Below are 25,893 nucleotides of genomic sequence, written 5' to 3' on the forward strand. Positions count from 1 at the left end.
TCCCAATCTGCAGGCTGCTGAGAAAACCCTGCTTCTTAACAGTGATGTTCTTCTAATGCTGCTTGGGAATTTTGAAAGCTATCGTCTCAGATGAATCTTAAGGTGCGGTGTGTGGCAGGTGCTTAAGAAACATTTCTGGATTGCCTGGAAGGCATTTTTTTCCCCGTCTCTGCATCCCCAGGCACTTAGGACACAGAGTAGGCACTCTGCCAGACAGGGATGCGCATGACCAGAATACAAAAGAGGACAGGATTAAGTACACAGGAGAGCTGGAAATGGGAGTTCTGAGGCCAAAAGATAACTTCTACCTGGGAGGCAGGCTAGAGGAGTGACCCTTGAGGATGGGAGGGCGGGTCTAACGACAACAGGAGGAGCTGGCAGGTACCAGAAGAGATCTTCTTCGGACCTTGGGGCGGCTGCAACTTCCTAAGAGGCCTTCCTGATGCTCTGGCCCCTCCCCAAAGGTTTTGAGTATTCACTTTGTACAGAGCTTGTTTAGGAGAAGGTGTGCTCCCTGGAAGCAGGGTTTGTTTGCCCGCTTTGTACCTATGTACTTAGGACAATTCCATAGATAATACTGATCGAATCAGACTGAATTCTAGGAGGGTATTCCAGAGCGCTGGGAAAATGAAGGATAGGTAAAAGACATGATGAGCTGCCAGGAGGCAGGTAGGAGGGTAGCTATGTATGTGAGGGAGAGGGAGGTACTGAGCTAGGACTTAAGTCTCCTCCTATCACAACAACGCACAGAGATGGACATATTGTTGGCCTCAATCCCTAACCCCACACCTCAGGCCCTGGTTCTGGAAAAGAGGAGAAGCCATGTGAGGGATCACTGTGCTAATTATTGGAGGGATGGGAGAAAGGCAAGAGAGGCTCATATACCATGTGACTTTCAAGTGGAAGGGCCCTCAGAGATCATCTAGTCCCACCTTTACATTTCCCTGAGTGTCGAGGGCAGTAAGGCCCAGAGAGGGGAAGAAACTTTCCCAAGATCCCTCTGGCAATGAGGCAGGATGTCAATCCTGAGTCTTTGGATACAACTAAAGCACTTTTCACTGGGCATGTCCCCTGGTTATGTCTCTGAATTACTCAAAGAGAGTCTGTGGTCCAGGGCTTCTCTTTGGAAATGGAGGTAAAAATGACTGCCCTGAAAAGCCTTCCCGGTTGATCTTGGTTGGGGCTCTGGGGTGTCTGGTTCCGAGGTTCTAAAGCGGCATCTCCTTGAAGACGATTGATCAGCAAGGACAGAGGTGGCCGGTATCTAGAGGAGGCCACAGGCAGGCACCTGTGTCTGAGGGGAACTCAGAAGTTATCTAGCCTCAGTCATATCTGAACAAGCATGCCCTCGATAGCCATCCCAACAATGTTCCTCCAGACTCCACTCTCTCTTAAGGCACTCCACCACTCTGGACAGGTTTTCTTGAACATCATTTTTTCTTAATATACAGCAAGCATCTGCTTCTTTGGAAATTCCACCATCCCCAGTTCTATCCTCTAAGGTCAAGCAGAGCAAACTGAATTTCTCTTTCTCCAGGACCAGCTCTTCGAACACTTGGAGCCAATGCTCTGATGGCCCTGCTCACTCCTCTCTTTTCTGAACTACACATCCCAGGTTCTTTCCAGTGATCCTCACACCTCTCACCATTTCGGCTGTCCTCTCCTGTCCCCACTCATCCCTATTCTCTCATTTAACTCTAATCACTCCTTGTTTATAAGCATGCCCATGTCTCCTCATCCTTGATACAACCATATTCCCTCTCCTGCTTTTTGTGGCCAAACTCCTTGAGAAGGCCCTTTGCACTCAATGCCTCCACCTCACCTCCTCTCACTCTCTGAGACCAGGGCAGGGGAACCCACAGCCTCAAGGCCACTTGTGGCCTTCTAGGTCCTTGGGTACAGCTCTTTGAATCTTTACACAGCAAATCCTTTCATGAAAGGGATTTGTTCTGGGAAATTTGGATTCAGTCAAAGGGCCGCCCTTGAGGGCCACATGTGGCCTTGAGGCCATAGGTTCCCCACCTGTGGTTTAGACAGACCTCCGTCTCATCATTCAACTGAACCTGTTCCCTCCAGTCACCAAACCCAACAGCCTCTTCTCAGTCCTCATTCTCCTTGGCCTGTCTGTGGCCCCTGACACTGTCAGGCGCGCTCTCTTCTCTAGGCTTCCATGACACCACCTCTCCTGGTTCTCCCCATCAGCTTCCTTTGCTGGATCTCCATCCAGGTTGTGCTTCTCACCGTGGGCATCCCCCATGCTTGGTACTGGGCTCTTTACTCTTTATACCCTCTCCCTGGCTGATCTCCTCAGCTTCCATAGAGTCAATTAACATCTCTTTGCTGATCATTCCCAGATCTGTGGATTCTGCCCTGATTGATTGCCTTTTGTTCATCTCAAACTAGGATGCCCCATTGACGCTTCAACTCAACATGTTCAAAGCAGAACTCTTTACCCTAAACCTTTCTCCTTTTCAACCTCTGTAAGACCATGGAGGGTGTCCTCCTCAGCTCTTCACTTGCATTCATCCTCTGTATCCAGTATGTGGCCATATTTCATCATTTCATTGTCTCTAACTTCCCATTTCTTGTACACATCTTCTCTTCAATCTCAAGATCTTTTTAAAATTTGTATTTTCGTTTCCAAATTGTCCCCCTCCCCGCCCATTGAGAAGGCAGGAAATATGATACCATCAGACATATTTCCGCATGCAATAGCTTCTAATTCCTCTCCCTGCCTTGAGTCTGTCCCCGTCCGAATTCACGCTCCACTCCAATGTCTGAGAGCTGCCCATGTCATGCCCTACCCAATGGCTGGTGTTTAAAGTTCTTCCTGACCCGGTCCCTTCCCACCTCTCTAACACTCTTGTTCTTTCCTTCCCTCTGATACCTTGATCTGGCATTGCCTCTCACTGCCTCTGTTCCAGATCCAAATGTCTCTGATTTCCTCTCCTTTCTTCTGCAGCTCCCCTAGGCACTGAGGCCACACTCTCTACTTGTTAGTTTTCCTGCTTCCTTTCATGTACTGAGTGGTTTAAGAAAATCCAACCTCCACTCAGAGCGAAAACCATTAGGTGGTCTCATTCAAATTCTTTCCAAAATTGCCTCTGACACCTCTGCACAAAGTGGGCAGCCTCTGCCTTGAAGGCAGGGTCCTGAGGGAGGTTCATGGGCCTTGTCTAGAAGCAGGCCAGCTAGCCCCACAGGATCATTACAGTTATTGGCAATGATGCCCCAAGATCACATCTCTGTGTGCCTGGAGGTTTACCAGGTATTTACAAAGGGACCTCGGGGATCCCCTAACACCACCCCACCCCCCCAAGCCAGGAACTGATCCCCCGTGGGCTGAGAGCCTGCATGCTCCCTACCTGCTCACAGAGGGAACGAAAGCCCATTTCTTCCATCTGATCCAGCTCAAAGGTTTCTCCCAGCATGGGATTGAATGGCTTAGCTATGCGGTTGACAGTGGTGGAGTAGGAAGACACTGAGAAGGCAGCCACAAAGCACATCTGCTCTGTGGAGTTCTCGCACTTGACGGCCTTGTCCAGCAGCTCGTGGTACTCCAGGTCCTCAGTGAGCCGCTGGAGCATGGAGAGGGGCTCGTTAAAATTCACCTGCAGAGACAACAACACAAAGGCTGCAGTGGCTCAGCTTTGGACAAGTTTTCAGGCTTTGCTGATAGCTGCCCTCGCTGGAAGGAGACCCTGGGAGAGTCACTTAACTGCTTCCTCCTCTGCAAAATGGAGACAAGAATAGCGCTTCCTTATTACAGGGCTATTGGGAAGCTCAGATGACTCATCTATACACACACACACACACACACACACACACACACACACACACACACTTATGTACCACAGTTAATCAACAAGCATTTATTAAGTGCCAACTGTGTACTAAGTATTGGGGATACAAAGCGAGACAAAAGACAGCTCTTGCCCTCAAGGAGTTCACAGTCTAAAGAGGGAGGGACGATACACAAACAACTAGGTTTAATAAGCCACAGCCAGGATAAATTAAAAATAATTAGCAGAAAGGGATGAAGCACTGGGCCTGGAGTCAGAAGGACCTGAGTTCAAATCTGGCCTCAGATACTAGCTGTGTGACCCTAAGCAAGTCACTTAATCCCAATTGCTTCAAAAAAAGAAAGAAAAAAAGAAAATTTACTAAAAAATGATCAGTAGAGGAAAGGCACTAGAATTCAGGGGGATCAGCAAAGGCTTCCCGTAGATGGGAGGATAAGGAAGCCAGGAGGCAGAGATGTGCTTTCCTTTGCAGACCTCAAAGCTGCTACATTTGGATGCCATCCTGAATGAGAACGACAGGATCACAGATTAGAGTCCCAAGATCACTGATCCTTTGGGTCAGTTAATCACCAAGTCTTGACTTGACAGGAGATGATAAGACAGAATCAGCAGGGATCCTGGATCTCACCATCACCTCCATGTCCACAGACTCTCAAATTCCCTCACGTGATCACACTCTGCTGTCATTCTACCTTCCCCTCTACTGTGTAACCCCAAACCCTGTTCTTCCTCCTCACTGTGACCTCCAGGTCCTCAACCCCTCAGATCTTTCCTAGGCTATCTTCCCTGCTCTAGCCACATGCTTCTCCCTTCCCCATCTTGACCCCTTGGTCAACCAGCTCAACTCTGTGCTGTCCTCCCCTCTTAAGTCCCTGGAAACCTCATCCTTCTGTTGTGCCCTGCTAACCCTCAGTCTTGGATCGCTCCTACCATCTCCTGCCTTTGCTCCTGTGTATGTGTTGATGAATGAAGCTGGAGAAAAATCACACATCCATTCTCCCTAGGTCCACAACAAATTTATGTCACATAACTTCAACTAGGCCTTCGCTGCTGCTAGGCAATCCTACTCCCTGCCTCCCTGATCACCTCACCATGCCAACCTCCACAGCAACTCTTTCAGACCTCCTCATCCCTCCTCAGACTTCCCACGGCTCCCCTGCCCACTGTGGTAATTGACCAAGAGCTCCCTCTCCTCCTCGTCTCACATCACCCATACATGTCGCTCTCCCATCCTTCACCATCTCACGTTAGGAGATGGCTCTTCCCCTTACTGAGGAAAAGCCCTCCACGTATAGAGAAGTTACTCCCTCCCAATCCATTTTATCGGGCACACTGCCTTTCTGTCATCCTTGTTCTCTCCCTGTCTTCTGGCTGCTTCTGGACAACCTCTCACACTCAATCCGTGTAGTTCTGCCACCTCCCTTCTTGTATCTCTTCTCCATTCTCTGGCTAAGCTCCCGGAGAAGGCTGTCAACAATCTACGTCTCCTCTTCTTTTCCTTTAGAAGCTTCCTTCTCCACTCTCTGCAGTTTGGCTTATTCAACACAAACTACCTCCTCTAAACTTACCAATGACCCCTTAGTTACCTAATCCAGTGGCCTTTTCTCGGTCTTCATCCTTCCTGCCCTCTCTGCAACCTCTAACACCACTAAGCCCCCTTCCTCCTGGATACTATCTTCTCCCCAGGTTTTTGTGACACTACTCTCTTGGTTTTCCTCTTACCCACTTGACAGCTCCGCAGCCTTCTTGGCTGGATCTCCACCCATGTCACATCTGCTAACTGCGGGTGTTCCCCAAGGCTCTGCCTTGGGCCGTCTTCTCCTCTCACTTGCTCCCATGTTATCTTCTCTATGTATCTAGTCCTGACCTCCAGTATCACAACCCCAGCTGCCTCTCAAACTGGATGTCCTGTAAACATCTTAAGCCCAAGGTGTCTCTACCCCTAAGCCCGTCTCCTCTTCCTGAGGGTCCTACCATCTGCCCTGCCACCCAGACTCACAGCCTACATATCATCCTGGATTACTTACTCTCTCTCACCCCTACAGCCAATCTGTTGTTAAGTCTTTTTACCTTTACGGCACCTCTCATATACTTACCATTTTTTTCCCTCTCACACAACCCGAGTTTAGCTCATCACCTCAATCCTGACCCACTGCCGTAGCCTGCCAGTGGGTCTGCCTGCCACAAGTCTCTCCTCACTCCAGTCCTTCCTCTGTTCAGCTCTCTAAGTGATTTTCTCAAAGTGCTTCTCTGATCACGTTAGCCCCATGTTCAATAAATCACCTCCAGAATCAAATACAAAACTTGCTGTTTGGCTTTTAAAGCTGTTTATGAGCTGGTACTTCCCAGCCCCATCCACCGCTCCAACTACTGGCCTTCACCTCCTGACTCCAGACTTCTTTACTGGCTGTCCTCCATGCCCAGGATCACTGTGCTCCTCACTCCTGCCTCCTGGGTTCCCTGGCTTCCTTCAAGTCCCGGCTAAATCTTGCCTCTGCTAGTAGACTTTCTCTATCCCTCTTAGAGCCCATGTCTTCCTTCTTTGTTTACCCCCAGTTTATCCTGTCTCCAGCCTGGCTGTGCATAGTTGTTTGTATAATGCTTTCTCCATCAGACAGTGAGCTCCCTGAGGGCAAGTATTGTCTTTTACCTTTCTTTGTATCCCCAGGACTCAGCACAGCACCAGGCACACAGGAGGCACTCAATAAATGCTTACTGGCTGATTGACCACTGACTTTATTGGAAGAGCTATCAAATGAAAGAGCTCAGCCTTGTTCTGCTGACCCCCATGTGCCTGACCAGGTAGCAACAGGGGGAAGGTGCAGAGGCAGGCTCTGGTTCAACAAGAAGGAAAGTTTTCTGATGACTGGAGCTGTTCTAAAGCGGCATGCATTGTTTTATGGACTGCCTCCCACTCCTCTTCCCTGGGGATCTGCAAGCACTACTTCCAAGGCCACTTGGTCAGGAGTCTGAAATGTCTCATCCCACTCCTGACCTGAACCTTGAGAACCTCCAACAACATTCCCAACAAGCAGCTCTGTTGCATCTCCTGGGAGAGTGCCCCTCTAGGGAGAGGGACAGACTGACAACTGAGAGAATCAAGCGGTGTTCTTACTCATGTGTTGAATAAGCCCACTCAGTCAGGAGCACACCGAAAACTCCCTCAGAGCCACAGCATGGTGGTGAGGCTGAAGCCTTGACATGAACAAGGAGTGAGGCAGCTTCCCTTTTGGAAGGGCAATAGGCACCAATCTTTAGCCCCTTCACAGACTCTGACTTGGGCTTCTGACAGAGCGATCTGGGGGAGAGGCTCGGCCTGAGGGCTCATTTTAGGGAAGTGATCCCTACTTTCTTTAAAATGCCGAGCACAATGACAGCCTTGGTGAGGCGGCTTCCTCAGATATTGGGCAATACTCCAGAGGGAGGCCAGCTGCCAAGATTTTTCCTCTTCCATTTGTCATGGTAGTAACTGGGAATGGGGAATCTGCTCAGTGACAGGAATGGAGAAAATGACCACTGAGATTTTTATGGCACTTTACAACTGGAAGTGTTTTCTACATGAGACCTCATTTGATCCTCAGACTGTCCCTGTGAGCGAGGGAGCACAAGAGTTACTACACCATTTTACAGAAGACGACACAGGCTCAGAGAAGTGGAGTGACCTGTTCAAAGTCACACAGCACCGGCCGCCTGGGGCTTACAGTACACCAGCTAAGGAAATGTCTCTCCCCTGGTTGTCCAACAATACAATACAGTACTAAATAGTAAGCTCCTCACCACTGGAGAGGTTTCAAGCGGGGGTGAGACAACCAGTCAGGATCAGAGCTGTAAGGAAGCTTAGAGACCATCTATTCCAAGCCTCTCACTTTACAGACAAGGAAACTGAGTTCCCCAAGAGATTAAGTGACTTACCCAAGGTCACAAAGATAGCAAGCGCTGTCTTGGAATCCAGACCCTCTAACTCCCAATCCAGGGCCCCTGTTGCAGGCTGCCTCACTTATTTCTTTATAGGCATAAGTATCCATATTTTACAGAAGAGGAACCTGGGGTTCATGCTTAGGGTCCAAGGCCATGATATCTCAGGTCCCCTGGCTCTTTTGAAATGCTGATTCTCCATCACTGTACTCCTCTCCAAAAGTCCTATGTCTTTAGAGAGGAGGGAGCAAGGAATTGCTAGAGTGTCTCTTTTCCCTCTGTTTTCTTTTTAAAAATAAATTTAATTTATGGATACTTTTATTTTTATAAGACATTCATTTCTGAAATATGTATCTTTTACCCCAGCAAGACATTCCTTATAGATTAAAAAAGAATGAGGAAAAAAACCAACTCAGCAAAACTGACCAGACTAGAGCATTGGTCACAACTGCGAACCACAGGTCTTTACATTGCTAATGCCACGCACTCCATACATGTTGCCTAACTGACTGAAAGTGCATGTAATGTTCTATATCCACAGTCCCCCATCTTCACTCAAGGGGAGGGGGCAGCTCCTCAGTTCCTGTCTGGGGCCAACCATGGTCTAAACGATTAGAAAGTACTTCTTTTTTGCTCTTTTCCATTTGTATTACTATAGTCAGTGTGTATACAGTTTTCCTGGTTCTGCGGACCTGACTCTGTATCGACATATACGAGTTTTTCTAGGCTTCTCTGAATTCTTCAGTCAGTGTTTCTTACGGTACGGTAATTCTCCATTTCATTCATGTACCGCAATTTGCTTCACCATTCTCCAATGCATGGGCACTGCTCTGTCTCCAGTTCTAGGTTACCATAAAAAATGGTATTATACAGAGCGAGGGATGGGGTCTCAGGGTCAAAGGATATGGACATTTCAGTCCCTTTCTTAGCAGAACTCCTAATTGCTTTCTAGAATGGTTATACCAATTCCAAGCTTAATCAGGAACTGCCTTTCTCAGTGATTGTTATTTTTGCCCATTTGCTAGGCATGAGGTAAAAACTGAGAGTTGTTTTCATTTCTACTTATCTTACTAACAACTTTGGAGTAATTATCTGCAGTTTGACTACTTATCTGGTCTTGGATATTTGTTTTAATTTCTTATGTCTCTTAGATATGAGACCCTTGAGATGCAAAGATTTTCTTTTCCTGGCGGATTGTTTCATTTCCTGTTCTAGCAGGTGCTTTGATTTTATTCCTGTTTCATGTAAGTGAAATAACCCATTTTATCTTTTGAGATCTCTTCTATTCCTTGGTTCACTATGAATTCTCCCCTGACCAAGTCCTCATCTAACTTTTTAAAGTGTGACCTTTCACATTCAGATAATGTTTCTATTTTGAGCTTGCAATATGATATAAAACTGCTTTAAGTCTAATTTCACACAACTGCCTTCCATCGTCACCATCGGGTCTTGCCAAACAGGGAGGTCTTCCTCAGATAAACTGTATTCTTGCATTTACAGAATGCTAGTCTAGTGACTTCTGATTCTTGCTTATTAGTCTGTTCTGCTGATTTGACTTCAAAATTTTTTAGCCAGCACCAATTTTTATACTTTTTTAAAAATAAGTTTTAGTTGGTATCTTTTATTTTTATATGACCCGCATGCCTGAATTTATTTCTGCTTTCTCAGTTAAGCATTTACCAAGTATGACATTAGAGTTAATATTCCATACCCACAGTCTTCCGCCTCTGCAAAGGAGGAAGGGACCTTTTTCTATCTCCTCTTTGAGGCCAACCCTGGTCATCATAGTTTCACAGTGTTCACGGAGATTGTTTCATTAACATTGTTGTAGTCACTGTGTCTGCTGTCTTCCTAGTTCTTCTGACTTCACACTGCATCAGTTCATAAGACTTTTCTGCATTCCCCATCCAGTGCAGTAATATTCCATTACAGATACGCACCACAGTCTGCTTCATTCCATCCCCAGCTGATGGACATTTGGTTTCTTGCTAGTTCTTTGCTTCTACGAATTTGATAGTAAAACCTATTTCAGTGTATACGAAGCCTTTCTTTTTATCACTGACCTCCTTGGAGCATATGTTTAATAGTATAGTGTATCTGAATCAAAAGTGATAGTCGCTTTCTTAGCATAATTCCAAACTTCTTTCCAGAAGGGCTGGACCAACTCACGGTGCCACCCACAGAGTATTTACTGGTGTGCTAGGCTTACCACAAGTTCTCCAAAAGATGATACCCGTCTTTTGTCACCTTTGCTGGTCTTTGTGGTTTTGATGATGAATACCTTCATAGTATCATCTGAACTATGGGACTGATGTTCCCTCATTAGTTCTTCCCCCAATCACATTACTTTCCTTGAGATTCTAGATCTTTTGTTCCCACAAATGAATCGCTATTTTGCCTAGCTCTGTGAAGTATGTGCCTCCTCCTCCCCTTCAACTGTTTGGTGTAATACTAAATCTGTAAATTAATTTAGGCAGAAATCATATTTTTTGTATTGCTGTGGCTCAACCACAAGTAACAAATATTCCTTCAATTATCCAAGTCTTTTTTTCATTTTTAATGAGTGTTCTGTTAATTTTATTTCTACAAATCTTGAATGTGTTTTGGAAGACTGATTCCCAGACGGCTGCTGTATTTTGTAGTTATTTTCAATGGGATTTTCCTTTCTCCTATTTCTTCCTGAATTTCATTATTGCTATACAGAATGATGATATTTTGAGGATTCACGATGTATTCGGCTCCTTAATGGAAAGTGTGGCCTCAATTCGGGCTTTCCCCCCAAATTTCTGGAGTTCTCCAAGTAAGTTATCATGTCATCTGCTAACATGGATACCTGTCTCTTCTTTGCCAATGTCTATGCCTTTATTTTCTTTCTAGTCTTACTACTGATCTAAATGGCATTTTCAGAACTATGTGAAATCATAGTGGAAAGATGGGTTATCTTTTCTTTACTCGTGTACTTATTGAGAAAGCTTCCATGTTTGCCCATTGCAAATAATGCTAGCTTTCGGTTATACGTCTATATCTCTCCATATCATATACAAAAATGCCCCTTCTATGCCTATGTTTTTGTAGGGTTTAAAGCATAAATGAGTTTCCTACTTTTGTCAAAGGCTTTTTCTTTAACCATGTGGTTTTAGATGTTTTTGTTTTTCATATCATTAATGTTTATTGTTTTTCTAATGTTAACCCATCCTCATATTTGTGTTACAAATCCAACTTGGTCATAATGACTATATTTCTTAAAAACATTGCTATTGTCTTTTTGCTAGATCTTATTTAAAATCTTTGCATCAAAATTGGTCATATATTGGTCTATCATCTTTTTTTCTCTGCAATTTTTTGAGTATTAACAAAGGTTCCTTTTGAGGTATGAGTTGGCCTTCTAGTAGAATATAATCTCCTTGAGGGCAGGGACTGTCTCACTTTTGTGTTTGTAACCCTAGTCCAGTGTCTGGCGTACAGCAGGTGCTTAATAAATGCACACTGACCAAATGTTTGACAGGTAGTCACTGCGTTTCCTTCTAGCACTAACAATTCTGTGAAGGAGAATTTTTCTTACAACATACCCAGAGAAAGACCTCTTAACTTGAAGATCTCCACTGATGGGCAGGCTGCCATGTCCATTTCAGAACCCATTTCACTTCTGAATACCTTGATCTGTTAGAGCCTTTTCCCTTCATTTGCCTCTTTGTCGTTTCTACCCATTTCTCCTAGTTCTGCCTCTCAGACAAGCAGAATAAGGGGGGGTGACAACCCTGAACATAATCATAAACCACTATAATAGACCACCATCCCTCTAAGAACTCTCTTTTAGAGGCTGAATATTCCCAGGTCCCTCCACCGGTCCTCATGTGGCAGGAACCTAACCAAGCCCTTCACCAAACCGGTTTGGCCTCCTCTGGAAATTCTCTACGTACTAAGATTCTTCCTAAAATGTGGTCTTGAGACCTGTACCCAAGACTCTAGGTGGGACATGACCAAGCAGCAGCAGCAGAAGGGCACTGCCTGTCTTCTGCCACCTCGGATCGCCATCTCAGGCTGCTTTTTTGGCTGCCACACTATGTCACACTATGGCCTCGCATGGAGTGTGCAGTCCACTAAAGGCACTAACTTGTTTTCAGAGCAAGTGCTCTCTGGACATCTCTCCTTTTGAAGTCAATTTTTTTCATCTAAGTGTAAGACTTCCAGAGGAGGCTTATCTGTATTCAATTTGGTTCCGTGTTCAAACACGTCAAGATCTTTTTGAATCCTGCTTCTTATCCAGTGTATTGGCCAATTTTCTCCATTTTGTTTCATTTGCAGATCCCACCTATCCTCTCTCTGGAATTGGCTCTCCCAAAACATCCCTAACTTTCCTCTCCTTGTGTATCACAGATGTCAAGGTGGAGGGGTCACGTCCTCCAAATGGTCCCACCATTCCTACCCCAGCGACTCTCTTCCCCTTGGTAGTGAAAATCCTGTCCAGGGTAGAATTTCCCTCAGTTGGTTCCTCCACTTTTGGAAGGATGGAATGATCATCAAGGCAAGTCAAGAAACGGTTTGCTCCTTGGCTTTAGATAGAGAGCATGCATTCCAGAAGACAGTGTGACTCGTTCAGAGTCCCTCATTACTGCCATATGCTGGTTTTTTTGGTCTGTTTCCAGAGATCTGCAATATATGCCACACTGACAAACATCACCGCATTTCTGCTTGCCATGACATTTGCCCAAGTGCTTGTGGCACACTCCTCTCCTCTGGTTTCTGGATCTGCACAAGCAACATGTCCTCCCTTTTACCCAACCTCGCTCTGATGACCCCAACAAGCTCTGGCTCTCACCCTTGCTCTGTGTGTGACCCTGTGTGGTTGAGCTTTGAGGCCTCATGATCCCAGCTTCAGGGAGCTCCCAAGTATTCCTAGGCAGTGCTGGGAGAACAGGTCAGGGCCGCAACTAAGTGAGAAGCAGTATGGCATGGCCAAAGAGCACTGCACGTATCAACTGGATAACCCTGTCAAGTCACTTGTCTCTTAAGCTTTAGTTTCTTCATCTGTAAAATGCAGATAATATTTGTACCACAGGCCTCCCAGGGCTAGGGCGGGGAAAGGCCACCCTCCAGGTCCTATAGTAACAGGAATACTATTACCATCTTTATTACAAATTCAAAACTTTGTTACCAGACAGACTTAGGGTTACTTTTCACTTTGGGGTTTAAAATGTAAAGTTTTGAAAATCATCAGGCCCCTGTGGGCACATCCCCCAGCCGCCCCTGCCTGGGCCCCGCTCACGTACAGGCATGGGGATCTTAGACAGCTCTTTGCCGATACAATTCTTCATTATGCTCCAGAGGTTAATGTTATAGTTAGGTTTGTCAGGGATGCGCGTCCTCTTCTTGACTTTGGGCGGGATGCCCAGGATGTGCGTGGCACTCCCAAACACCTGCCAAAGAATCAGAAGGAGGAGCTGGGGACCAGGGCCTCAGCCTGGTCAATAAGGCAGGAAGAAAATCCCAGGAAATATTCTCCTTTTTGGTGGTGACGGCTCAGGTCGCCCGGGCAGTAAATAGACTTTCGGTCGCCCGGGCAGTAAATAGACTTTCTGTCTCCCAGGCAGGCCTGGAACTATGGGGGTACTGCGTCCCTCAGACATCCACTAGGTTCACTGCCTTCTAGCTGCCTTCTGAGCAAGGGGAGCTCTAGACCTCTGGTGGAGGCAGCTCCTGTCCCTTTCTCAGACAGAAGCGTCATAATTTGGAAAAGACCCCAGTGAAAGTTCATTTCTGTCTTTAGGGTCAAGATGTGCCCTGGCTTCTAGCCCACCATCCCTGGGAGCCCACCCTCTCTGGTCCAGGTTACTCACATGGTCCTCTGCATTCCAGTCATCCACTGGGCCTGCCTCATTCCCACCTTCAGCAGATCTGTGGAAAACACAAAGGTCAGGTGGTTATTTATAGGACCAACCTCTGCTATCCAAAAGACTGAATGACTCCCCCAAACTGGACTATCTTCAGGTACCTCAGCTTAACCAAGTAATTTTCCTACTGAGCCCCTCCAGGAAAGGCCTGTAGAGGGCAAGCTCTTATAGGTTCTCCTAGGCTGGTTTATGGCTGTTGTCCAGGGGCCAGTCTTGCTAGGATGACCACAAAGGTTCATCCCACTGGCTGGGAAGCAAGTGATCACCAGGGTCCTTTCCACCCCTCACTTTATGGTCCTAGGACCCCTGAATCCTGCCTGTATGAAGAGACAGAGGAGCTCTGATCTGTCTTGGTGAGGGAGTGCTCCCACTGCAAGAACTCAGGATCTGTGAAGGAGCGATGGATCCTTTGGAAGGCAGTGAGAACCTTGTGGGCAGAATCATCCCCATTCTGAGGTGAACCGTCCCTGCCCCAGGACACATGCAGCCCCTCCTGGATGGGTGTTGGAGCCTCTTGGCCTTGGGCTGGACCAGACGATTTCCTGGTTGTGCTTCTATTCCCCCTGCTCCAGACTTCCTCCTTTCTCTTAGTGGGGCCACCATTTTCTCAGAACCACAGTGAATTCTTCCAAGTCTTGGCGAGTCTCTCTCCCTCACAGCTGTCTTCCTGCAGCTGCCCTTCCTCTCCAGTCCTTGTCTGGTCTTCATCACCCATGTTCCAGTGCTTCTGTCCTCTCCCCTCTCTGATCCCTCCCCAGCTTCCTCCTTAGGGCCCCCAGGGCACTAGGCTAGCATTGTGCTCAAGGCCTCCCACAGGCTGGCTCCAATTTTTCCACTCTCATTCCACATCACTCCTGGTCACACACTCCTTGATACAGTGAAACTGGGCTAACAGTAATGAGGATGATGACAACTGTTAGCACTGACACAGTGCTTTAAGGCTGGCAAAGCACTTGACAAGTGTTACCTCATTCAGCCCTCATGACATCTCTGTGAGGTAGGTGGTGTTATCATCACCTCCATTTTACAGATAAGTAAACTGAGGCAGGCAGAAGTTAAATGACTGCTGAGTGTCTGAGGTGGGGTTCCCGATGTGAGGTCCAGGGTTCTACGCACTGTGCCACCCAAGTCACTGCATGGTCTCATCCTAAGGCCCTTCCTGGACCTCTTTGTTTTTGTGAATCCTTCTCTCCCTACAAGGCCCAGCTCGGTGCCCCTAGCTCCAGACCAAGCACTCTCTGCCTGCCATTACGTAGATCTCCTTATACATCATGTCCCACTCCTACCCTTGCCCCTTGATAATACAAGCTCCTGGAGGGTAGGATCTGAGCCATTTTTATTTCTGCATTCCCACATGGTAGGAGCATAATAAATGCTTGTTTTCCATGAGGAGATGAAAATTGCCTCTCTCTCCTCGATTGAAGCAGGGACACAGGTGCATAATTCTGCATGTAATGCCAGCCTCTCTTGATCCTGGTACATGACCGTGGTTAGTGAAAGCCCAGCACTTTGGGAAGCAGGGGACGTGAGTCTGGACATCACCAGCTTTGGGACAGGGGCCAGTCACTTCCTTTGCGCCTCAGTTCCCCCATTTGCAGATGGGGATAACAATACTTACTGTCTCTTTTTCACGAGCATAAGGAAAGTGCTCTGTCAGCCTTCGAGGGCTCCAGAGAGGTGAGCACTAAAGGCACGTCCAGCATTGGGGTGGGTCATGCCATCATGCTACAGACTCATGCCCCATGTTAGTCACGTACGTGATTTTAAAGTACTGCTGAAAAGTGGAAAGTGTGGCCAAGGTGTAGAGACATTAGCAATATGATGCCAAAAGCCACGCCCCCATTTCAAGGGTATGTGGTAGAGTCGAGGTGCAGCGAGCCTGGGGAGGATGGATAGGAACACGGGCCTGTGAAGGGGACTTTGGAGGGCAGATGGTCCCACTCCTGTCCGAGGAGAGGATTCCCTTCCATCCCACCTGACATGCATACGAAGGCTATCCCACTCTGGCCTGTCTCTAACTGAGCAGCTTATTCCATTGTGAGAAATTTGTGAAAGAAACTTCTTCCTTATGTGGAACTGAAGTCCAACCTGCCTGTCCCAGGTGTCTTCTCTGGGACCACAAAGAATTTCTTCAATGTCCCTTTCCCACGACAGTCCTTCAGGTGTTTGGAATCAGCTCATCTACTTCTCAGGTCCTACTCCAGGACAAACCTTTTCAGTCCCAGCAAACAGCAGGAAGGGCTGGTAACATGACAGGTGCTGGGAGGCAAGGCTGAAAAGGGCCCTGGGCTTGTCTCTAAGAAGTTACTGCTCTACTGGACAGACACAGCCAGACGAGATGAAGAGAGGAAGACCCCAATTCTAATTATGCCTCAGACACTGACTAGCTGGGTAACCATCAGCATCATCGTGTTATAACTACCCAGGAGTTGACAGTGGCTATTTTAAACACAGAATACACAGGCACCTTTGTTTCTATGAGTGAAGCAGCTCTGGCCAAAGGAGCCCTGCCCAGAGAAGGCCTGGATCCAAGGGCCCCCTGAAGTGGGTGGACCTGAGCAGGCATCAGATCATAGCACCTCTAGCTGGAGGAGACCTTAGACATCTAGCTTACCTTCTCTGGGGTACAACGGAGGATATGGAAGCCCAGAGAGGGGGAGAAATCCACCCAAGTTCACACTCATACCTAGGCCTCCTGAATTCAAACTCAGTGCTTTCTCCCACCCACAACACCATGTTTTTGGGATCCATTTCTTGGGTTCCAGCTTGTAAACCCCCTAGGGGCAGAGATGGTCAGTCAGGCAGGCTTCATGGATCTGGATGCTGAAGGATGGAGAAAATCTCAACAGGTGGAAACGGAGGAGGCCATCTCTTGGCCTTCTCTAATGTCCTTGCGTCCTCTGGATTTTAATTCTCCCCTTGATCTAGACCATGACGTTAGAATGAAGAGTCTGGAACAGTCAAGTTAGAAGAAGCTCCTGGACCACCAGAGTGTTTACAGTTTAGCAATACCCCTCTCCCCCAACCCCAATCCCATTTTAAACATGAAGAAACACGATGCCGAGAGGGTAACTTGCCTAAGGTACTTTACAGAGAGTTAGTCAATGGTATGCCCAGGACCAGGACCCAGCTGCCCCACAAGGGACAGGGTCATGTTTTGTCCACATTTGGTATCTTCCCTAGAACCCAGAACCTTTGGGGCCTCTGAGGCACCTGATAAATGTTTCCTGGGTAGACTTATGCAATTTGTCCTGGGTTATTAGTGAAGTGACACTCCCTGGTGGGCTGGGACAATGAGTTCAAAGACGTACCTGTTGTCTTTGGGGTCTGTGATTACTGTGATGAAAGATGAATCTTCCATGGCGTCAAAATACTCTGTATCCTCATCTTCATCACTGAGGTCCCCTTTGATCCCTAGGAAAATGCTTCAGGTTATCCCTATGGCCACCAGTCAGTCTACAGATTTAATATGTAACCATACAGCTTCCTGCCACGTGGACAGGTATGATTCGATGCTCCAGGAGGCTTCTTCCCAACCTGGGGGGACTATTCCCATGGTACCCCCTCCATTCCCATAATAATAATGATGATGAAAACAAACCCAACCCACAGCTCTCCTTCCCACAGTTCCTTAAGGTTCCCATGACCCTCTCCCTTCCCCCTGCTCCCTCCCCCTCCCTGTGCAGTAAGGTACACAGTGAGGCTGAGTGGGAGGCCAGTGCTCCCCTGCTTTATCTGTATTTCTTTGTGGTGCCTCTGGTCCCAAACTGCCCTGCCATTTTTAGACTGTTAGTGGCCTCTGCTCATTAGTGAAAGGCTGCCTGGCACTGTGTGATTCTAGGGGAGTTTCCTCTCCTCTTGGGGTCTGTCTCAGGTTTTTCATCTATGGAAGGAGGGGGCTGGAACAGCTCCTGATCCCTCTGACAGTCTGAGATTCAGTTCAATATTTTCTGCTTCTTTCCGTTTTTTTTCAAAGTCCCTTTGCCCATGTTCTCCACTGGGGAACCCAAGGCTGGAGGACCATTTGGAGAGCCCTGGAGCCAACAGGAAGCTCACAGGAGGGAATGCAGATGCCAGGGGCTGGCCCTTGGTTCCCTCCAATTGGATGCCTTCCTCCAGGCCTAGGCTTCTTGGTGTGGCCCCAGTCAGCAACGTGTCTAAGATGCTCCTCCTGGCTTTCAGTAGCTTGCCTCAGCATCCCAGTTCTGTCCTCCCTGGTCCACTCTGGCTTGCCCTGTCGGTACCCATGCCATCTGCTCCCACCTGATTCTAGGCTGCCTGCTTAGTTTTCTCTCCTGCACCAAGAGTGCTAGGTCTGGGTTTAAATTTCAGCTCCTTCACAGACATGGGGGCTGAGGCGAGCCACCCCAACCTGTCTGGGTGCTGGAGACCCCTTCCAGCTCTCATGAGGAGCTGATGGTTTACTGAGACTGATTGCTTTCTGGGATAGGACTTTCTCTAATGACTCTCTCTGCGTGGGCCCTGGAGGCCCCTAGAGTCTCACTAGTTGCTCCCTGTTCCTCTAAGTGCCAGCCTGGACAGGGCCTAGAAAGCCAGAGGTAACGAGGTGGCCCAAGACATAAAGCTGCACTGAGCCTCTATCATTCTCTGTTTAAGGTGTCTGTAGGGCTTTTGCTAGGAAAATTATCTGAAAGATCATTGTCTTTTCCTCAGAATGTTTGACCTCTTTCATTCTTATCCCCTGAGGTCTCTTTTTCTAACCTTGATCACAGCTTGTGAGATCAGTCCTCTTTGATGGACAGTGACCCACAATTCTCTGCCTGAGCCTCACTTCCACTGGCCACTTCAGGGACAGTGACTAGTACCTAATGGATGACAATTTCTCCAAAAATCCCTCTTAGTGATCATATAGATGATTTTCTTAGCAACTCGGGTAGATCTGGAGGAACAGGACATGTTTCTTCTCCCCTTGGATAGCTGTCTGTACCATTAGAGATAGGTATCTCTAATTCAAGTCCAAAATTGAACATTATCTTTCCTTCCAAAGTTCCCTAGGGCTGCCAAGGATGCCACCATCTTCCCACTTGCCCAGGCCCACCACTTGGATTCCTCCTTCACACTCTCCACGTAGCCATTACATTGCCAAACCTTGTCATTCCTCCATTCACAACATCTCTCCTGTGCAAACACTCCCGGACACTTTCCTAATCCAGGCCTTCATCGCCTCTTCCCCAGACTATCACAACAACCTCTGCGCTTCAATAACCCTCCCCTCAGCTGCCAAAGTGATTTTAAAGTGGACCTGTCCTCAGTGCCTCTGGCAAAGTCTTACTGGCTCCCAGTGACTGACAGGATCAAACACAAAGCCTGGCAGCATTTTTAAAGCCCTCCCAACCCCTCCTGTGTTCTTACCCTTTGCTCCCTTCCCCACACGCAGAGGCCTCCTGGCTGTTCCTCAAGCACGGCTCCGGCTCATGTCTCTGCCTTCACACAGGATTTCCCTTCTTCCTCTCAGTTTCCCTGGCTTCCTTGAAGACACCTCCAATCTGCCTGCCTGGGGGAGGCCTTTCCATCTGTTCTGTCTCCTGTGTGTACTTGTTGTTTGCATGTTGTCTCCTCCCCCATTGGCCTGCGAACTCCATGAGGACAGGGATGTGGTTTTGCCTTTCTTGGTCTCCCTAGTACCTGTCACCTAGTTAAGCACGTGCTAAATGTCTGTGGACTGACTGTTCTCCTGATGCCTTCTCTCTGAGATTATCTCTAATTTATCTGGTCTGTTTGTCTATCTAGCTACATCTCTATACCGAATCTGTACATTGTTGTGGCTGGTCAGTCGTTTTCAGTTGTGTCCGACTCTTTGTGACCACACTTGGGGTTTTCTTGGCAAAGATGCTAGAGTAGCTTGCCATTTCCTTTTCTAGGTTATTTTGCAGCTAGGGAAACTGAGGTAAACAGGGTGAAATGACTTGCTAAGGGTCACGCAACTATTAAGTATCTGAGGCCAGATTTGACTGCATGAACACAAGTCTTCCTAACACCCAGGCCAGCCCTCTATCCAGTATAGCACCCCTAGATGCCCTTTGTACATAGCTGTCTGCATGTTTTCTTCTTAATTAGATTGTGAGCTCCATAGCAGGTTCTAATTAAATGCTTGAGGATTTGACTCCTCAGGTTTTACACACCTCCCCTCCTCCCTCTCTCTCAGGTGAGGACCTCCCTATGACCTCGCTCTTCTCCACTCCTCTTTATAGCAAAACCCCTTGACCATGATCCCTCCCTCTCTCCTCCTCTTCCACAGATTCTGCTAATGAGGCGGCCTATGGCCTCTACGTGTGTCCTGGATCTCATGCCATACTGTCTTCTCCAGCAGAATGCATCTTCCACCACCCCCTCTCCTGAATCTTTAACCCCTCCTCACCTATTGGCTCCATCCTTACTGTCTTCAAACATATCCAAGTTTTATTATCCTTAAAACCCCTCCCTAGACCATATCATCACTTCATGCTGTCTTCTCTCTCTCTGTCTCTCTCTCTCCCCCACCATCTCTCTCGGTCTTTCTCTGTCTCTCTCTCTGTCTCTCTCTCCCCTTTCTCTCCTTCTAAACTCCTAGAAAGAGCTGTTAATACTCACTTCCCCACTTCCTTTCTTCCCGTTTTCTTCTTAACCCTCTATGGCTTGGCTTCCAAACTCCTCTGACACTGCCTCCTTCAAAGTGACCAGTGGCCTCTGGCCAAGTTGGATGGTCTTTTCTTAGTCCTCATCCCCTTCGTCCTGTTGACTCATCCCTCCTGGGCTTTTCAGTGCCCTGGTCTCTCCTGGGTCTCTCTTACGTGTCTGACGGTACCTTGGCGGGCTCCCCTAGCTGTGTGATGGCTCCCCAAGGCTCTCTTCTGGACCCTCTTCTCTCTGTGCCTTCATCAGTTCCCACTGTCATTGTTATGCAGGTGATTCACAGATCTCTTTCAAATTTCCCTATTTTTGTCAAAAATATCACTATTCTTCCACTCTCCCAGGTGTGTAAGCTCAGCATTATCTTCGACTGCTCACTCTCCCTGACACCCTCCTTGCCCCAAATCTTATTGTTTCAAACTCCACAGCCTCCCTTGATCTCCCTTGATCTGAGCCCCCCCTCTCCTTTTTTCAGGCCCTTGCCACTTCTCACCTAGCCGAGTTCAAGGATCTCCTGATTGGTCTTGTTCAGCCAAGTATCTCCCCACAGAAGCCAGCCTGCCATTCCCCAACTTACTAGGCCATGGAGGGCTTTAAAGGCCTTGTTACCAGACCCTAAAAGATCTTTCCAGCCTCATTTTTAAAATATTTCCCCTTTTATGCCCTGCAGTTTGGGCAAACTGGCTCTCTGTTCCTCGCCCTTCTTGCCTCTGCACCGGTCCTGGCTGTCCCCTCTGCTGGGAACACACTCACCTCACTCCTCACCTCCATCTAACAGAATTCCTCTCCCTTCAAGACAAAATTAAAGGATGACCTTCTCTATAAAGCTCTTTGTGACCCCCGCTAAATGCTGGTGCGCCCCTCCCCTGCCTATCTTGTGTGTAATTGCTTGGCATTGATTTGCCCGTGCTCTTTGGGTTATCTTGTGAGTACTGTTCTACGTATTGTCTTCCTGGCTAGGACGTGAGCTCCTTAAGAACAGAGTTGTTTCATTTTTTGTATCAGTGTCAGGCACAGAGGAGGCGCTTCATGAATGTTTAGGCAGCTGGGGGGTACAGTGGAGAAAGTGCTGGCCACAGAGTCAGGAAGACCTGAGTTCCAATCTGCTGTCAGACACGGCCTAGCTCTGTGACCTACAATTCATTTAACCTGTTTGCCTCAGTTTCCTCATCTGTAAAATGAGGGCAGTAATAATAGCCCCCTCCCAGGGTGGTTGTGAAGGTCAGAAAGGACGATCGTCACCCAGCGCTTGGCGCCGCGCCTGGCACATGAGTGTCAGTGTATCACTGTTAGCTGTCACGATCCTCGTGTTGCTGACGGTGCCTCAGAGCGTCTCCACGAGAGCAGCACCTTCACAGTGGCCCGGGATGGACGTGGGCAGAGCCCTCGTGACTGTCGTGCCCTTCCTCGGTGCCAGTCGGCCCCCCCTCCCAGCAAACTGCCCCTTGCCTCCGGAATTGCACACAAAGCGCTCTGACTGGCTGCCAAAGCCCTCTCCTGCTTCTCCAGGCCTCTTGTTACGTGGCCCCTTCGGCCATGCCCTCGGACGCTGGCCTTCTTGCCACCCACCTCTAGACTCGGGCCATTTCCTCTGGTTGTCTCCACCCCTCCTGGCTTCTTTCACTTCCTTCAGGATGACGAAACTCAAATCCCACCTTCTGCGAGAGGGCTTTCCTGGTCCCCTCCACATCTAACATGGCCGTGGTCCTGTGAACGCCTGCTTGGCTGTGGCACCTGGCACATGTGGGCACTTCATAAATGCTTACTGACTGACTGACTGGGTCGGGCTTCTGAGGAAGGTTACTGTCTCTCTAGTCAACAGGCATTTATTAAGTGTTTACTGTGTGCCAGGCACTGTACTAAGAACTGGAGATCCTAAGGAAGACTAAAAATAGTCTCTGCCTTGAAGGAAAGGAGCAATGTCCAAAGAGGATCTATACAGTACAACAGGGGGAAAGTGGAGGGAAGTTCCTAGCATTGAGAAAGACTGGGAAAGGCTTCTTGTGGAAGGCCAAGAGGCCGACACAAGGAGGGAGAACGTTCCAGCACAGTTGGGAGGTAGAGGATTGTGTGGAGGACACAGCAAGGAGGCTGGTGTGTCCAGGACAAAGACCTGAGAAGAGGCCCTGAGAAGCAGGAGCCTGAATCTCTCTGGCCAGCCTCATTTGGTCTCTGTTGGAATATTGCTAATGCTGGGACTCACAATCACTTGGGGGAGCTAGTGAAAAGTTCTCTAAAATCAAGATCTTCTGGGCCAGGTGACCAATGAGAAGGGAAAGTAACTGCTGTGGGGCCTCAGAAAGAAGAGAACCTATAATAAGAGAGGCGAAGAGTCAGAAAGGGATTGAGAAAGGAGGAAAGAAATGAGGAAATCTTGTTTCAATAGTGGGAGGAGGTACCATTGATGAATGCTCCCATGGAAGAAGAGAGAGATACTATAAAAGGTCATCAGAATCCTACAATGGGTAGAACTCAGAATCTGTCTCAGGAAAAGGGGAATCAGGGCTCCCAGGGGCAAGTGACACCCAGGAGAGTGGGAGAGCATAGACCCAGGGCAGAGATTTCAAGACATATGGAAGGAAAAGGGCCCTGGTGAAGGCAATAATGAACTGCACAATCAGGGAAAAAGGAAAATTCCAGTCTTGGGGCAATAACCTTTCTAACACTTACAATTGGTATGTCAAACTAAGAGTCATGCTCAACAGGAAAAAGGGGGCCAGAGGGTAAGATTTATAAAGCAATAACATGGAAACTGTTTAGAAGAAGGAACCCAAAATAGATATAAAAGCTTTTATTCTATGAGAAATGCAGAGAATAAAGATGGGTTACATGAGTATAAGGGCCGTGAGTCAAAGAATTAAAGTCTAGAATAGACAGAAAGAGAACATAAGTAATAAAGAGAATGAGGGAAAGAAATACTTTTTAGGAAAAAGGCACAAAGGAGAAATACTAATTGCTCATGGATTGGTTGAGCCAATATAATAAAAATGATAATACTACCTACATTAGTTTACTTATTTAGTGTCCCATCAATCAAACCAGCTAGAAAAAAATAACAAGATTCATTTGGAGAAACAAAAGGTCAAGAATATTATGGAAATTAATGGAAAAAAGTGGGAACTAGTAGCACCAGATCTCAAACTATACTACAAAGTCATAACTGTCAAAACAATCTGGTACTGGGCAAGACAAAGAAAATTTAATTAGTAGAACAGATCAGGTACACAACATACAGAAACAAATGAGGACAGTAGCCTAGCCCAGTAGCCTGGGATCCAACGATCCCAGGTACTAGGGCAAGAACTTACTTGATTCAACAAAAATCGTTGGGAAAAGTGGAAAGTAATCTGGCAAAAACTAGGCATAGCTCAACATCTCACACTATACACTAAGATAAGCTCCAAATAGGTAGATGATTTAGACATAAAGGGAGACATCATAAACAAATTAGAAGAACATGGAAAACATTATCTGTTACATCTATGGATAAGGGTAGAAATCTGTTAGATCTATGGATAAGGGTAGAGTTCATGACCAAACAAAAGAAAGAGAGATTCACAGGAAGTAAAATGGACAATTTTGATATTATAAAAATTAGAACTGTTTTGGGGAAAAAACAAAACCAATGCAGCTAAAATGAACACACCAGAGTGAGAAATTATAGGAAAAAAAATCTTTGCAGCATGTTTCTCTGACAAAGTTCTCATTTAAAAATATAGAGGGAGTTGATTCAAATTTATAAGAGCCATTTCTCAACTGCTAAATGGTCAAAGGATATGAATAGGCAGTTTTCAGAGGAAAGATATCCAAAGGATCAATAGTCATATGAAAATATGCTCTAATTAATAATTATAAAAAACACAAATTAAAAAAAAACCATTGAGATACCGCTTTACAAGCACAAGATCAATGGAGTTGACAAAGAAAAAAAAAAGAAAATGACAAATGCTGGAGGGGAGGGACTGTGAGAAAACAGGTACATTAATGCACTACTGATGGAGCTGTGAATAAGCCCAGCCATTCTGGAAAGCAATGTGGAACTATGCTCAAAAAGCCACTGTGCATACCCTTTGATTCACAGATACCACTACTAGGTCTATCCTAAAAAGGGATCAAAGTAGGAAGAAAAGGACCCATATGTACAAAAATATTTATAGTCACTCTGTTTTGTGGCATCAAAGAATTGCTGATGTCCATCAATTGAGGAATGGCTAAACAAATTATGGTATATAAATATGATGGAATACTATTGTGCTATAAGAAATTATTAAGGGGATGGTTTCAGAAAAATCTGGGAAGATCTGTTTGAACTGATACAGAGGGACATGAACAGAACCAGAAGAATAATGTATACAATGATAGTAATATGGTAAAGGCAAACAACTGAAAGACTTAGCAACTCTGATCAACACAATGACCAACCACAATTGCAAAGGACTCATGATGAAACACGCTGCCCACCCTCAGAGAAGCGAGGGTCTCAGAGGGAAGACTGAAGCATATTTTGCCCAAAGAAGAGCAGCTGATACATTTCTAGAGATTTCATCCTTTAAAAAGTAGAAGGAGCAGTCGGGGAAAATGATATTTCTGGACGTGATTTTGACCAATATGGTGGAGGTGATCCTATAAATTTATCACTCTAAGTGTCTTGAGTTTCAGTGTATTATTTTTATATTTCGAAGTTAGTTATAAATATGGATAGAAATGAGATACTATGGTATGGGCTTGTCAAAGGTTCTAGAGGAAATTAAATGACAAACGTTTTCCAGTCAATATTTCCCTAGTAAGAGCAGATTCTGACATTAGGAGGCACAGCAAACCAAAAGTTAAGATACACTTGAAGACAAAAATGTCCTTAGTGCTACAGACAGGCACTGGACACCCTCACAGCTGTGGTCAGTTTCCCTGTGATGCTGCAGCCAGGGTCTGAGTTCTTCAGGGGCAGCCTTCCGTAAACTGAAGGCAGCAGCATTAGAGTGAGAACCACAGAATTTTGAAAAGGGATTTTGGGGGGTGGAAGGTCTGCCTGTCACCTACAATATCCCCAATAAGTCATCGTCCAAGCTCCACCTGAGCACTGGGACATGAGGAATCTCATTGTCTTCCGAGGCAGCCCATTTTGGGGACAGACAGTTCAATGTCAAAAAGTGATTCTTTTTGTACGAGCAGCGCTTCCCCTCTCCCTCACCTCCATCACTCAGGAACCACTCCTAACTAACACTTGTTAGCCCTCTCCTTCAAATTATTCTGCTGCATGCTCCAAGCTGAGTGGAAGCTTGTTGTGGGCGGGGAGTCTTCTGACTTTGTCTCTGTACCTTCTGTGTCTAAAACAGTGCCTAATAAATGTTTGCTGAACTACATGAGCCCTGCGAGGCTAATTCTTCTTCAGCATCTTGTTTCCTCCTAAGGCTTCTCTACTAAGATCAAAGCTCCCAAGAGGTCAGAGGTTAGCTAGCTCAACCCTGTCAGCTGACCAGAGAAGACACTTGGACCTTCTTAAAGCCCTGCAGGAGGACCAGAATCAGGCCATGAACCCACCTGATTTCCCACTACCCTGTGCTTTTTGTCCCCATCCCCACACAAGTCTTTCGTAAGTGACACTTTAATGAGGATAGCAATAGCGATGTTCCTCCAAAGTCTTGGGCCGGCCTGGC

The 25,893-nt window shown here is 46.9% G+C and overlaps 1 protein-coding gene across 1 annotated transcript in view; it reads right to left on the minus strand.

The window, feature by feature from the left end:
• OSBP2 (oxysterol binding protein 2) overlaps positions 1 to 25,893 on the minus strand; it is a 299,159-nt gene that overhangs the window by 15,209 nt on the left and 258,057 nt on the right. The window contains exons 6-9 of the mRNA XM_036761740.1: positions 16,921 to 17,023; positions 13,556 to 13,613; positions 12,989 to 13,135; positions 3,366 to 3,611 (exon numbers count right to left, since the gene is read on the minus strand). Coding sequence (XP_036617635.1) covers positions 3,366 to 3,611; positions 12,989 to 13,135; positions 13,556 to 13,613; positions 16,921 to 17,023 — 554 coding nt within the window. The remainder of the gene's footprint in view (positions 1 to 3,365; positions 3,612 to 12,988; positions 13,136 to 13,555; positions 13,614 to 16,920; positions 17,024 to 25,893) is intronic.

The sequence above is a fragment of the Trichosurus vulpecula genome, chromosome 1 (assembly GCF_011100635.1).
Source record: "Trichosurus vulpecula isolate mTriVul1 chromosome 1, mTriVul1.pri, whole genome shotgun sequence".
NCBI classification, from domain to species: domain Eukaryota; kingdom Metazoa; phylum Chordata; class Mammalia; order Diprotodontia; family Phalangeridae; genus Trichosurus; species Trichosurus vulpecula.